General features: G+C 50.1%; 1 protein-coding gene across 1 annotated transcript; it reads right to left on the bottom strand.

The window, feature by feature from the left end:
* Positions 1-494: 494 nt before the first annotated feature.
* LOC311376783 (roundabout homolog 2-like) lies at positions 495-15,299 on the bottom strand (the record flags this gene model as incomplete). The annotated part of the gene is made up of 10 exons (XM_084491255.1): positions 495-571; positions 1,960-2,038; positions 4,958-4,962; positions 5,391-5,622; positions 7,764-7,885; positions 8,189-8,355; positions 9,617-9,782; positions 10,178-10,259; positions 12,542-12,747; positions 15,128-15,299. Coding segments are annotated over 10 exons (1,308 nt in total), but the record flags the coding sequence as incomplete, so codon positions are not given.
* Between the last annotated feature and the right edge of the window lie 576 nt (positions 15,300-15,875).

Here is a 15,875-nt window from a genome sequence, read left to right as displayed (position 1 = left end):
GAGAGAGAGAGAGAGAGAGAGAGAGAAAGAGAGAGGAGGGGAGAGGAAGGGGGAGACAGAGGAAGAGGGAAAGGGAGAAAGTGGCAGAGAGAGAAAGGGGGAGAGAGGAAGAGAGAGCGGAGAGGAAAGGTAAGAGAGTGAGAGAAAGAGGGAGGGAGATAAAGTGGGAGGAGGGAGACATAGAGGAGAGAAGAGAAATGGGGAGACAGAGGTAGAGAGAGAGAGAGAGAGAGAGATAGAGGAAAGGGGGAGAGAGAAAGGGCTGAGGGACGGAGAGAGAGTGATGTCTAGCAATCAAACCTGTCCACCATTCACTACATCCCCCCCTGTGTTTTTCTCATCTGCTGAAGAAGGCTTCCCCCCCGTCTCTATACATAGCCTTGAATACATTGCGATGCCTCAGTTTGCTGCATAGCAGCGATGCAGAGGAATCTCGGGAAGTGGGGAAAAAAAAAAAAAAATCAATCTGTACAGTCGATTAAACACCGGGCGGATTAGCGCTGCGCCGCCACGCAGCTCCTCAGATCCACGCCGCGCGGAGACGCATCCGACAGCGCCTTTAAACAATCTGCTGCGACGAGAAGAGAGAACGGCGGCACACACACGTCCAGGAGGCCCTGAGCAGACAGTGGTGGTTGGACATAAAGGAGGGGCTGTACCCAACAAAGAAACGGAACCACAGAACTCCATGATGGAGCTGGTGAATCTTAATGTCTGAATGAACGGAGCAGAATCACTTAGCTTTATCCAACTACATGCTAACTGGTGGTGCCCAGTAATGCAATTGCCGTGATGTTATGTTTGGCAAGAATATGACAAAATAAACTGTACTTCCACAATGACAATGACTTCTTATTTAAAAAGACCCTATTTAGGTATAGGTCGCAGTCCTGCGAGTTGGACTGTACCAACTCGCAGGATGGATGGACCAACCTACAAGTCTACCCAGTGGACCAAACCAACTGGCACTAGATAGACAGCCTACAAGCCTACCCATGGTGGACTGTACCAACTGGCAGGATAGATGGACCAGCCCTACCCATGGTGGACTGTACCAACTGGCAGGCTGATCTAGTAGTGTCCATCACACTCACAGCTCATCAACATCACATCTGCTGGTAAAACAAGGGCCTCTTCGAAAGCCTCCTGATTCGGCAGCGTACCCTACGAGAGCCAATCAACTCTTCCCTGTGATCCTGATGAACCCTGACTCCTCACCACATGCTGCGCTCTCCCAGAGGAGCAGAGGGTGCAGCCTGAGAGCCGCGATCTCACTCCGACCTCAGTGATGAGTAGATCGGCACAGACCAGTCTAACCCAGTGGGTGAAGTCTACCCACTGGGTAGGCCTGTGGTTTAATCCATCCATCAGACAACACCCCCCCCCCCTCCCCCTCTGTTGGGTGAGACTCCCACTATGGATGTCACTAATGGATAGTTTCCCAAATGGCTTGTGATGTGGCCCCAGCACCACACCTGGGTGGCTCCTACAGAAGTCGATTTGAGGCCGGAGCTGCCTGAGGCCGGCCAGCACGGACCAGGGGTGGAGGTAGGAGAGGGTGAGCGGGGAGGTGGAGCGGGAGGAGGGAGCAGGAGGGGACGGAGACAGCAGGAGGGGAACAGCTTGTCTGGTAGATAGAACACATCATAATTCTTCATTGACAGGGACGCGGCACGGAGCCGGGCGTCGCTGACGGCTCTAATTAAAACAATCATTACGCTGATCCGCAGAACCAAGGAGCAGCGGCCCGATCCAATTAGGGACCGCCGTGGAACCGTAATGCGATCTCCCGGTCGCAGAGTCGTGTCGAGACGGCAAATCGGATTCCACAGGGTTTGCTCTAATGGAGCCGCCTTCCCCCCGCTGGAACACCCCAAAACAGGTGTCTGTTGATGGGCGGAACAGGGCGGACCACCTGGCCTCAGAATGTAACCTGCACCCCCCCTCCCCCCCCCCTACCCGCCACCCCCTCCCCCGAACACACCAGCTGGGCCGCACCGCCGTGGGCCCCCCGGGGCCCCGGCTGGAGGGGCCAGAACTGAGTGATGGAGTGTGACGACCAGGAGATCACACTCTGAGTGTCCCTGCAGGACCGGAGAGTGTCTGATCAGATGGATGGACGGCGAGGAGGAGGAGCAAACGCCAAGAAGTTCAACAGGGAGATGAGGAGGAGATGGAGCAGAAAAAAGCCAAGAACTACGATCGAAGACAGAGAAGAAGACTGTGATTCTAACAACCTTGATAGAGAAGAGCGACAATAAGGAATAAATGGTGAATTACAAATCTGAACATGTCAAACCAGTTCCAGCATTTATGGTTCTCTTTGATTCTTAGCGATATCCATTTATGATAATGATGATGAAATTAACATAAATGCGTAACCATGAAACAGATAGAACCGGCCCGTGATTCTGATTGGTCGACTTCCTCAATCAATCATAACGGCAGGAAAATCGGATGGTTCAGAAACCATGACAACTCAACTGCATCCCATTTTCCCGGCACGGCCTTCAGAAGGCCTTCCCTTTGAGTTGTCATGGTTTCCCAGAGGATGCTAGAAGGTTTCCCCACCAAAACAAAACAAACGGCCGTGAGGGGAACAAGGTCTCGGGGAGCGGAGAGGAACGAGCAAGGAGAGCGGGACGGAACACGAGGACCGCCGAGCGAGGCGAGAGGAGAGGAGACCCTCCGAGGGGAAGGAAAAGGCAGAGACCGCCCGCCGCTCAGACATGGAGAGCTCTTCAGAGCGCTGGCTCGTCTGCTCCTGCTCTCAGGTTGGAGAGGGGTGGCAGGCGGCGTCGGGGGAAGGACAGACTGCCCCGTTATCACGCTAGAGACACATTTAGGATGTTCTGTTCCCGGGGAGGTAAGGGGCGAGGAAAGGCAGCGCGGTCTAAATGTAGGAAAACACTAGCTCGAGGCAGGGAGAGACGAGCCAGAGCGCAGGGAATCAAAATAGACACGTAATGCCCGGGCTGAGGACGGTAATATGACATTTAGCATGTTTCCTGGTAAGCCTGAAGGCTGGAACAACAAGGACTATATTAAGATATCTTCATGTTATGGCCTCTTCATTAAATGACGACGTGCGGCTTCTGGATTCTCAATATGAGTTTGCGCAAATAAACAATGGAAATTTAAAAAGGGCTTATGATATTCTCATGTGCCAAAATAAGAAAGAGACTAATAAAACAAAACGTTTACTACTGCTACTACTACTCTACTCTACTACTACTACTACTACTAATAATAATAATAATCATAACATACATACAAATTATAATACAATAGTATATAATAATTCCATGTATACAGCAGAGATAGCTAGGATAAGATATATGAACAGAGTTTCTCTCACTGCAACACAGAAGTGTTCTGCTGTTATCAACAGGATCAACCTGACAGATGAGACCATGATGCCTGAGTCCTTCAAATGAATAGATTTTACTACAACTATTCATCCATTTATTATTACTATCCAGCCTTTTAGTAGACACCAGCATCGCCCACCATTACAGGAAAGCTCAGCTCTCAGATATTACTCAGGCTCATTAATATAATGATAGCAACGTGAATTATGCATAATAAATGAAAAGCAGTGCACTTTAAAACACACTTGTTAACATCAGCAGCAGCCAGATATACAAATGGGACCGGAACTCTACGATAGAGATATGAGTGGTGTGAGTGGTGTGGTGTACTACTGGTTTACTGGTCATGCTGTTACATGCAAGTTAACTATTTAAAAAAAACGATTTACTATTAAGACATTTTAACAGGACACGTTTACCCACAGCGACTTACAGAGAGAACAGCTTCATGTAATTGACCCCCTAATCCCTGGACTACCCTTCCCAACGACATGCACGAATGCAAAGAGTTCACTCAGATATCATTATAGGTGGTAGTGGAGGGGCATCTTTGAACCAACCGCATACAGCACATTAAAAAATAATCAGAAGGTAAGCCACTGATTGGCTCATGCTGCTGAGGACTGCGCTCAGCGGTGAGTGTGTGAGTGTGTGTTCTCCGTGCGCTCGTAAACTACTCGTTAGTTCAAGTGATTGGGAGGAAACTCTAAGACTCGAGCTCTTCACGAGGCCAAAGACGCAGCGATGGATAACGAACAAGGCCGCCCTTGACACTGAGCCAGCAGGTACGTCTTTGGGAGGCCCTCAAAGAGCTCAGCCTGCCAATTAGAAAGCACTAGCCACTTAGTGACAGCTTTGTAAAGTTGGCTTTAAAATACTGTTTGATGTATAGATATATAAAGGATATATAGGCCTGAGGAAAGCTGAGAGTGTGAGTGGACGACCACTTATAACTTCAGGTACACTGCATTGATTTGTGTGAATGATTGCTTTCATAACGCCGTGGTTAATGTGCGGTGAAACCAGCAAATTGAGCACTTTTAATGATTCCTCCTGACGTGTTTTAATGGTTGTATCGTCACAGAAATCACAGAAACTTTTATGTGCGTTAAAAGGTTCAACTCTAGACGGTTAAATGAGCAAACTCACATCACAATTAGCAAAGCGGTGCGTTCACGGTTCGTCAATTTGCCTTTTAAAAGTTTGCCCAATAAGAGTAGGGGAGGTTGTGGCTGTGTGTGTGTGTGTGTGTGTGTGTGTGTGTGTGTGTGTGTGTGTGTGTGTGGAGTGTGTGTGGAGGAGTGTATGTCTGTGTGTGTGTGTGTGTGTGTGTTTGCATGCTGCATGTAAATAGGGTATGTAAATAGCTGTGTGTGGAGGTGTTTCTGCGTGTGCGTGCGTGGTTGTGTATGCATGTGGGTGTGTATGTGTTTGTGTGTGAATGTGTGCGTGTGTGTATGTATGCATACGCCCCCCCCCCCCCCCATTGACAGGCCCCCAGCCAGGGGGTCTGCTCCTGCCAGAGGAGGCAGTGGGGGGGCGTCTCCTGCCACCTCCCCTGAGAGGAGGAGCAGGTCTCCACGGACCCGGGCTGTGGAGGGGGGGGGGGGCGGTTATTACACACCATGGAGAGGTGGTCATGTGTGTGTGTGTGTGTGTGTGTGTGTGTGTGTGTGTGTGTGTGTGTGTGTGTGTGTGTGTGTGTGTGTGTGTGTGTGTGCGTGCATGCGTGCATGTGTGGGATGTACAGAAGACAATAGAAGACACACTAAAATATAATCTAAATATTAATTCTAACAATATAATAATAAAATAAATAATATAAATACTATAATCATTTAATAGGATTGATATAATATAATAATAATAATAATAATAATAATAATAATAATAATATAAAAAAAAATAATAATAATAATAATGATAATTTAATAATATTGATAATAACATAACATAACAATACTATAATAATAGTATAATAATATAAATAATATGAATAATAATAATCTTGGTCCTCACCTTCCTCGAGGGTCCGGGCGGTCATGGACTCGCTGTCGGCCCCCTGGAACTCGTTGAAGTAGGGCCGCACCTTGATCTCGTACACGATGCCCTTCCTGAGCGAGGCCAGCGTGAGGTCACGCTCCGACGCCACCGTCAGGTCCTCCACCGCCCAGGACCCCGGCGACGGCAGCCCCGACGTCTGCCTGAACAACACGTGGTAGCCCTGGATGAACTGGGACGGGTTCTCCACCTGGGGGGGGGGAGGGAGAGAGAGAGAGAGAGAGAGAGAGAGAGAGAGAGAGAGAGAGAGAGAGGGAGGTCAGGAGGGAGGGAGAGGGGGGGATAAGGAGTGAGGGGAGAGGGAGAGAATGAGAGAAAAAGAGAACGGGGGAGAGAGATAGATCAAGGGAGGGTGGTAAAGGAGAGAGAGAGAGAGAGAGAGAGAGAGAGAGAGAGAGAGAGAGAGAGAGAGAGAAGAAAGAGAGAGAGAGGGAGATCAAGAGGGGGGGAGAAAAGGGAGAGAGAGGTTGTCTGGATATGAATATTCCAGTGATAATTAACGTTGCAACATCAGGTCCTTTAATCCCGTCCAGTAAAACAGATCTGCTGGAACAACAACACATACAGCTCAAAACCAAATTGCCGCCATAAAACAATAATTCCCCATTCTTTAAGTTATGACCTGCTGGTGTATTTCCGGGCGGAGCGGCAGGTGGGGTGGTGCGCGGCGCAGCACGCATCACTCTTAGTAATGGAGAGTTAGCGCGGCGCTGGACGTGGAGAGAGCTCTCACACATGAAATAATGCTGCTGTTTACCGTCAGCTGACGGATAAATCACTACACTTCTCACTCTCTCTCCCCCCCACACACACACACACACACACACACACACAAATGCATGCACACATATGCAAACACACACATGCATGCATGCACACGCACACGCATACATGCATTCAAACACACACACACACACACACACACACATGCTTGCACAAGCACATGCAAACACACGCACGCACACACACACACACACACACACACACACACACACACACACACACACACACACACGCATTCAGGCATACACACACGCATGCCCCCACACACACACACATGCATGCATGCACAAGCACATGCATACACACGCACACACACACACACACACACACACACACACACAAATTCAGGCATACACACACGCATGCCCACAAACAAACACACATGTACAAACACACATGCATACATGCACACATACACACAAACAGACACACAAACACACACATACACGTACACGCATACACACACAAACACGCATACAAGCACACATTCATGCACACACTCTCTCTCACACACACACACACACACACACACACACACACACACACACACACGCATACACACACACACACACACACACACACACACACACACACACACACAGAGACCCTATACATATATACAGTAAAACACCCACACACTCTTACTCAATGATTCCTGAACAGCAGTAACTCTGCATCTGCAGGAACATAGCGGGTGATTATGTTTGCTAGCCCTAAGGATAGATTATATGTGGCTACAGCACTCCATAAATTACACAACATAACATTTGATACGTTGAAATTCAATTTCAACCCAGCTTGCCCTTTCAATTTAATATTTGCAGTAGATGGGGGTAAAACATTTGGAGTCAATTAAATCCACAACTCCTCTGGCGCGGAAAGGGTGGGGTGTTTGCAGGGAGGAGATTAAATGTGTCGTCTCGTTGTATGTACACATTCAGCTGCTCTGAGCAGCCTACTCTCAGCAAATGGACGACGTATAAGAAACAAGCGACAAGAACATGGTTATCAATTCCTCTTCTGAGTCAACAGTAATTGAGTGTAATGTTATGTTGTCTCCCCACTTTGAGTGTTACACACAGCTTAATACTCACTAGTAAACAGCTAGCTTTATACTCACTAGTGAACAGCTAGCTTCATACTCACTAGTGAACAGCAGGCTTTATATTCACTAGTGAACAGCTAGCTTCATACTCACTAGTGAACAGCTAGCTTTGAACTCACCAACACGTCTGCTGACATCATGTTGCCATCCATTTTTGAATAGCTTTGTTAAAGAGCAGCTTGTGTCTGTTATTAGCATTGTTGAAATCAAAAAACCAATGAAACCCGAAATGAACACAAAGGACATTTTTCAAGGACATTATTTTAGCAAACCATTTTAATTAGTTTCCGAAGCCATTTTTCATCTGTCAAATTGAAGTGACTTTGTTTTATTTTGTTTGAATATATTTGATTGATTCTGTTCGGGAGGTCATTGCTGCGATGCTGGATGCTGGTGCTGGTGCTGATGCTGATGCGGTTGCCGCGGTTACGGGGCGTACTCACCGTCCAGGTGATGTGCACAGAGGTAGAGCTCAGCACCACAGGGTTGTGCAGGCTGACGAGCACCTCCCCCAGCTCCTTCTGCACCCGGCGGTGATCCACGCCCTGGACGGTAGGCCTGATGTCTGGGGCGAGAGAGAGAGAGAGAGAGAGACATTAGGGATGACTAGAGAGAGAGAGAGAGAGAGAGAGAGAGAGAGAGAGAGAGAGAGAGAGAGAGAGAGAGAGAGAGAGAGAGAGATCAATAGAGAAGAGAGATAGAGGCAATATGATTGTTGGTGACTCAGAGAGAGTGACAGAGAGACAGAGAGAGAGAGACAGAGACCATACATATGCATGTGACTCAGAGAGAGACAGAGAGAGAGAGAGAGAGAGCCCATACGTATGCATATGACTCAGAGAGAGAGAGAGAGAGAGAGAGCCCTCACCCTGCGTGCGGACGGGCTCCGACATGGCGCTGGGGTCCCCCAGCCCCTGGGTGTTGACGGCCCTGATGATGAACAGGTACACAGTGTTGGGCCGCAGGTCCCGCACCGTGAACTGGGTAGTCCGGACGTGGTCCGCCAGCGTGGTCCAGCTGTTGCTCACCGATTGGCTGCGGGAGGGAAGGTCCCCAGAAGCACAGTAAACACAGAGTGTGTGTTAGCGTGACTCATTATGCAGGCAGCGGTGGTTCCCAGCCTACTTTCGGAACGTTTTAAGGTCAGATCTGTCTGGCGACACCATTTGTTTTTCTGCTTCCACACACCACACATGTTTTTGAGGCCAGCACCGCATCTGTGTGTTGATCCATTGACCGCACAACGCACAGCGCACACACTCAGTGAGTAGCAGTAATTAGCTCATAGGCTACGGAGCATTAGGCGTTCGGTTTGTATGAACAGGACCTCTGTTACACATTTATGACACCTTTCAAACCTTTTAAATGTTTGGTTCATAAACAACCGACCAGCAAATATCTCTAATCTATAAGTCAGCAATCTACTGAGACCCCTATATGCAAATTAGGCGACCAAAAGTGGGTTCTCGACCCGCTGGTTGGGCACCGCTGCTCTAAGTGGTCATTAGCGATAACCATTACATTTTTTGTACTTTTATTTGGTCATTGTAGGTCACCGTAGCTGCACATGTTGAAACCAGAATTTTCTTAAATTACATGCTCCACATAAAAAAAAAAATATTGTAATGAATATAAATATGCTCCATATTTCACACGATAATAAGGTCAATTGGTATACAGTGACTCAAAAGGTCAGCGCTTTATTTATTTGATGCCTTCAGGCCTCAATACTATTAGCCTGGTTCAGCATCAGTGAATTTCTTAGTTTTACTTATATTTGAAGGCAATGAAGAAGTGAATATGTTTACGATGTTGTTTATACATGTGTGTTTCTATTTCACTGTTAACGATTCTGTATCAAATGTGTGGTATAGAATAACATTAGTGCACAAAACATTCTCAAACACATACACACACACACACACACACACACACACACGCACACACACACACGCACACATACACACACACACACACACACACACACACACACACACACACACACACACACACGCACACACACGCACACATGCATGCTCACACACACACACACACACACACACACACACAGACTCACAAACACATACACAAATACTTAAAACCAACCACTCCATCAATCCAAAGAGGGAGTGAGCAGTGCATGGAGTGAGAGGGTGAAAGAGTGTTTGTGTTTGTGTGCCTTGCGCCCGGAGCCCCCCCCGATGAACCCCCCCCCCCCCATCTGTTATCGGCAGAGCGGGGTCCAGGGGTCACCGGGTCACCGGGCAAGGCCGCGGGCGGTGGGTCACAGACGCACCCGAAGGCTTCGATGACGTAGGAGGTCACCGGCGTGCCGGCCTCCGGCCCCGGTTCCCATGACAACGAGATGCTGCTCTTGGTCACGTCGGTGACCTCTGGCTTGGAGGGCGGCCCGGGGAGGGCAGTGGCATTGTGGGACATGAAGTCCACAAGGTCACCGGACTCTGGGAGGGGGAGGGAGAGAGACACAGAGAGGGTGGAACCACGTCAGGGCTGCAGAGTCGCTCACCAGTTTGTTCCAGAGTTCACCTGGACTCTGCATAGCCTCCCCCCTTACCCCCCACACCTCTTATTGTATGTTGTACGTCGTGGCACTGAAAAATAGTACTTAGCATTGTGTAGCATCTTATCCTATCTATCTCTGTTGTGTACGGGGAATGGGTTAACCCAGTGATTGTTAGTGCTCGGCACGTGGTTCTCTGAACATCCTTACTGTACCGACAGCAATATATTGTATATATTGCTGTTTCTCTTTCTTCTGACAAATGTACTTCGTCGTAAGTATCGTAGGCGGCGTTGGCGCTTTGCTGGCGTTTGATTGGTCGGCTGAGCGACTGACCTCTGACATCCAGGTAGGCGCTCCAGGACGTCTCCCCCGTGGAGCTGGTTGCCACGCAGGTAAACAAGCCAGCATCAGACAGCTGGAACACAAACAACAATCCTCACACAACAACAACAACAACAACAACAACAGCAACAACCGATCGCTGTGGATACGTTCGATAAACATTGATTTCCCGGCACAAATAAGTTGAGAGTTTTGTTTCCACAGTCTAATCAATTGTGGCGTGTCCCTCGAAACGTACAATAAAACGTTTCTCTGCTCCCAGAAGGGTCGTGCAAGCTCTGCTCTGCACCAGGGCGTCAGAGGGAGAGAGAGGGTTGATAGTGCAGAAGAAATGCATTAACCTTCGGCAGTCTTTGGAGAGCGAGGAGAGAGGAGAGAGGGCGGGAAGGAGGAGAGCCGAGGAGAGGAGAGAAGAAGAGGGGAGAGGAGAGAGGAGAGGATGGGGGGCAGAGGAGAGGAGAGAAGAAAGGAGAGAGGAGGAGAGGAGAGGAGAGGAGAGGATTGGAGGGGAGGAGAGGAGAGGAGGGGGAAGAGGAGAGGAGAGAAGAAAGGAGAGAGGAGGATAGGAGAGGAGAGGAGGAGAGAGGAGAGAGGGCAGGAAGAAGGAGAGCAGAGGAGAGAGGAAAATCGATAGAGTGGAGGTGAGAAGGAGAGAATGTTCCAGCCTGATGAAAGTGGCCGATGAGAGGAAATGTTCCTTTTAATTAATTAACCTCTCCGTGCCCCCTCTTTGTCTGACCGCAACCCTCATCATCCCATTCATCATCATCATCATCATCATCATCATGCATATCGATGGTAATACAGGGCGACAAACCCAATTAACACATGCGATTCCAGAGGAGCATAGAACTTAACCTCGCTCTCTCTCCCTCTTTCACTTTCTCCCTTTATCTATCACTCTAAGATCTCTCCAGGGAGAGAGACAACGAGGAAGTCAGATAGAGAGAGGAATCGAGATCAGAGAGAGAGAGCAAGAAAGAGAGACTGAGGGAGAGAGAGAGAGAGAGAGAGAGAGAGAGAGAGAGAGAGCGAGAGAGAGAGAGAGCGTGAGAGAGAGAGAGAGTGCACTTAAGGCTGGTGTTGGGGTCGCATGTTTCACACCATTACCCCCCCCCCCCCCCCCCCCCCCCCCCCCTGGTGCCATCTCACACATCTCTACAGAAATAGCAGCTTGATCAAAGTTCATGAGAATCAATACACTCTCTTCCACTGCTCTCCGGAATCTCCACTACCGAAAGTGACTGTTTGAATCTAAACCGTGGACATATAAACATTGTTGGAAATGAACTAGAATACTTAACAACTCCTAATGTGTTAACCAATAAGGTCGACAATGGGGTCGTTTCATCCAAGTTAAAGTGCTCCATCAGAGGTAGGAAAGTCCACAAAGTCTACATTTTCAACATTTCATGTAGTTTAGTTCCAAGAACTAAACTACATAAAAAGTATGTAGCTTAGTTGGAGCTAAGCCACCCGTCTGAGAACCACCCATTGCAGCTTCACAAAACCGTACCCGAAACCTTTTATTGTGCTTACAGTGATACGGTATATACTATGACCGGGAGGATGTCATTTGGGATATGAAAGCAGAGTTAATGTGCGTCTATAAAACCATGACGCCCATCCTTCCTGAGGTCAATACTCATCACTTTGTCGGACAGAACGCTGACCATTAGCGGGAAATGGAATGTCAACAGGAAGTGATGTCATCACAAAACTAATTCAGAGAAACAAGCACACCATGACAACGTCTTTTTTTCTGGATGAATCATGTTGGTCTTATCTTAACTTATACTATCTGACCTGATCTTATCATATCTTATAGATTAATTATTATTGAAAACCGTTTTAGTAGAATCAACCAAACTAAAATCGAAATACATACATTCCCTATTAACATACATTTATGTTAATAGGGAAAAAATATGTACTAAAACAAACACATAAGCATTTCTATATGTTCATGAATATATGAACCAATGGAGACTGAGAATGATCACAGGCTTCAGATGACCAGAGGAACGCATCATTTAGTATTTTCCAGTACCAGTGGTACTGGTACTGGCCCAGTGGGGTACTGGTATCGGCCTGGTGCGGAACTGGCCCAGTGGGGTACTGGTACTGGCCCAGTGTCTCTACTGGTCCGGTACGGTTCTGGTACAGTCCCAGTGCGGTACTGGTACTGGCCCAGTGTGGTACTGGTACCGGCCCAGTGGGGTACCGGTTCAGTCCGAGTGTGGTACTGGTACCCAGTGTCTCTACTGGCCCGGCACGGTTCTGGTACAGTCTCAGTGGGGTACTGGTACTGGCCCGGTGGGGTACTGGTGCTGGCCCAGTGCAGCGGGCGGGTACCTGTGTGTCCTGGATCTGCAGGCTGCCGTGGTCCAGCAGGGCCATGCGGGGGTCCTTCCCCAGCAGGGACGCCCGGTCCTTCAGCCAGGTGATGGTGGGCTCGGGGTCGCCGGACGCCAGGCAGCGCAGCACGGCCACGCCCCCCACCGCCTGCGTCTGGTTGGACGGGCCCTGCCGGATGATGGGCGGGGGCCGGTCCTTGGAGGCTGGGACACAGAGGACCAATCGTGAGGCTTCAACCGGGCTGACTGTAGCTAAATGGCGGGGCTGACGATGCTAACCCTCTCTGGATCACGCCGCCATCGTATGTCATTGTTTTGGAAAACCATCTGTTTTCATTGGTCGCCCCCCCCCCCCCCCCCCCCCGCGCGGATTTTCAACAAACAATGTTGTTGTGTTGTGTTTGTAGTCGTGTGGATGTGTTGGTGTTGCTGGTGTGGTCGTATCGGTGTGTATGTGTGATGTGTTGGTGTGATTGCATTGTGTGACTTGGCACAGTTGTGAGCTAGTGTGTCTGTCTGTGTGTGGTTGTGTGTCACTTGACGCGGTTGTGTTTGTGTGATTGCAGTCTTACTTGCGGCGGTTGTGTGATAGTGTTGCTGTGATTGTGTGTGCGTGTGATTGCGTTGTGTTACTTGGCGCGGTTGTGTGCTCGTGTTGCTGTGATTGTGTGTGCGTGTGATTGCGTTGTGTTACTTGGCGCGGTTGAGTGCTCGTGTTGCTGTGATTGCGTGTGTGTGTGTGTGTGTGATTGCGGGGCCGCGACCCCGCGGAGGGTGCGATGCTTCACGCCCCCGAGGTGAACGCTTGCCGCAGGTGTTGTGTGAGGGCGCCCCCCGTTTCTTCTGAAGACATTTCCTGCAAAGCGTGTGTGCGTTCCCCCCCTCCCCCCCCCGCCCCCAGAAACCCTAATCACCAGGTGCGGATTAACGAGGGCGATAATTACACTCACAGTCGCAGCACCTCTGAAACGCTCACACACCCCTGCACCCTTCTCCCTCTGACTCCCGGCCCTGCTGCCTCCCTCTCTCTCCTGATAACCTCTCCCCTCCCCCCCACAAACAAAAGCTTTGTTCCGGAATAACGCTCAAACCCGGAGAGGAGGCGGCGGCGGCGGCAGTGGCGGCGGCGGCGGCGGCGGCGGCGGCGGCTCATCCCGGCCACGCCCACGCGGGTGTCAGTAATTCATGTGCTGTCTCCGGGCCAGCCGCCCGGCCCCTGATCTGGGCTCTGATTGGTCGAGTGCCGGGGGTTTTCTGTCTGGCGAAGGTCCCCAGAGTCCTGTCACCTTCTAATTTCCTCGGCTGGCCGCCCCCCGCCGGTCTTATCTGGTGCTGTCCCTTCTCACCCAAGTGTTTACCGAGCGGCTCCTTATCCTCCTCCATCTCTGCGGAGGACCCCGGTAACTGAAGACGCGCCGGGCTGAGAGGTCTGGCCCCCGGGCCGTGCTCTGAGAACCGCTATAGGACACACTGCACTGTGTACGGCGGTGCACCAGGGCGGTGCACTAGCGCGGTGCTATCGGGAGATCGCCGCAGGTTAATGCGTGTCTCGCTATTGTTTTAAGCCATCTAAAGTACCAAAACGTTATTCCTTGTGACAATGTATTGTCACCCACTCTCCTTCCTGCGAGTACGACGCTGGCCGGCCGCCGAAAACGGCCACGCTGGGAGCAATCAAAGGCGTCGGTGATAGTCTGCCGTCCTCCTTCTCACTTCCCCGGTAATTGCGTACAGATCAGTATCTCACAAAGGGCTGGAGAGGGAACATTTTCACTGGGGGGGAAAAACACAGCAAACAGCCCTGAGAGTGGCGCCGCTGTCAGCCGCTCTGAGGAGGAGGGAGTGTGAAGTGACTCTCCATCACCCAGACAAACCACTTCCTCCGCAACTATTTTTCCATTTTCTGAACCGTCAAAATGTTTCCGCCGTTAGGTTAATATGAAAAAGACGAAGAGTGTGGGGGGGGGGAGGGGAGACCCTCTGAGTGACAGGTCATTAAAAGCGCCGGGGTAGCGCGCGGCCAAGGTGAGCGGAGCGAGGTGTAGCCCGCGGTCGGAGCTATCGCTCGGCGCTGTGCTGTTGTAAGTCGTTTAGTGTGTAATTGGATTGGGGCCGCGCCGCGACGCGGGCTCAATGTAAAGCGCTGTGTTGTGGCGTCTGAAGCCCCTCCCCCCCCCCCCCCCTGCTCCACGTGCATGCCCAGACCCCCTCAGACGGTGCCCCTGATGCCTACGCTACGGCAACGCCACACGCCCGCGTCTCCTCCGCCCTCCGTTTAACGACACTCACGCCCCCCTCGCTGCTGCACTACCAACACGACATTGGCGTTTTCAAACTCACGCAAACACAGCGGTTTTTAATCGTGTTCGTACTTAAAACTCTAATTTAAGTTAATAATCGACGCGTCGTTTCATATATCCCACGGCAATTATGCAATTGGTTTCGGCTTTTGACGTTGTTTCAGGCAACAGTTTTGTGCCTCTGTGGAGTTGTCCATCCGGGAGCAGGAAGCCCTTGTTTGGGGATGGACCAATAGGGCGGCACTTGTCACTCTATCTCCGCGGCGACGGGGGGGGGGGCTTACCGTCGGCGACCTCCAGCAGGGCCTTGGCCAGGATGCTGCCCGCCACCGTCAACGCCTGGCAGGTGTAATATCCTGCGTCCGAGCGCTGCACCGACCTGATGGTCATCTCCCCGCTCAGAGAGACGGACACACGGCTGTCGCCCTGCGTCGGCTGATTGGGGAACAGGAGGTCCTGCAGACAGACAGACGGGCAGACAGAGAGTCAGGTGGGTCGACGGGCAGACAGACAGATAGACAGACAAGTCAGGTAGGTAGACAGATAGACAGACAGACGGACAGGAAAGCTAGAGGGACAGACAGAAATGAAGATTGAAAGAAACACACGCAGAACGACAGACAGGGATACAGACAGACAGATATACAGAACAAAAAAGACAGACAGGCAGCGAGACAAACAGAAAGACAAAGCCAGACAGACAGACAGACCAGGGTGAACTGAAGTGATTTATGGAGGATAATGATGAGATTAAATAATGCATTGCACGTTGAGTACAATACATTATTAAACTGTATTTAACCATTCCTGTTTCCAGTCCACCCAGCAGACGACCATAAAAGAAGCATTTGCAGAGGCATACTTGATGCATTTGTTAATTATCTTTTAATTGGCTCAGCTAATATGTTTGGGAATAATTAGCATCTAGAAGCAACTCCCTCTGGGAACGCCGTGAAATCCATCCCCTCAGATACGGATACACCGCGATATGTCTCCCACACGTCCCGTCGGCTCCACGAGAGCCTCCTCGAG

This window comes from Micromesistius poutassou (genome assembly GCF_964030765.1).
Source record: "Micromesistius poutassou genome assembly, contig: SCAFFOLD_5359, whole genome shotgun sequence".
Taxonomy (NCBI): domain Eukaryota; kingdom Metazoa; phylum Chordata; class Actinopteri; order Gadiformes; family Gadidae; genus Micromesistius; species Micromesistius poutassou.
This window is presented reverse-complemented; position numbering and strand designations above follow the sequence as displayed.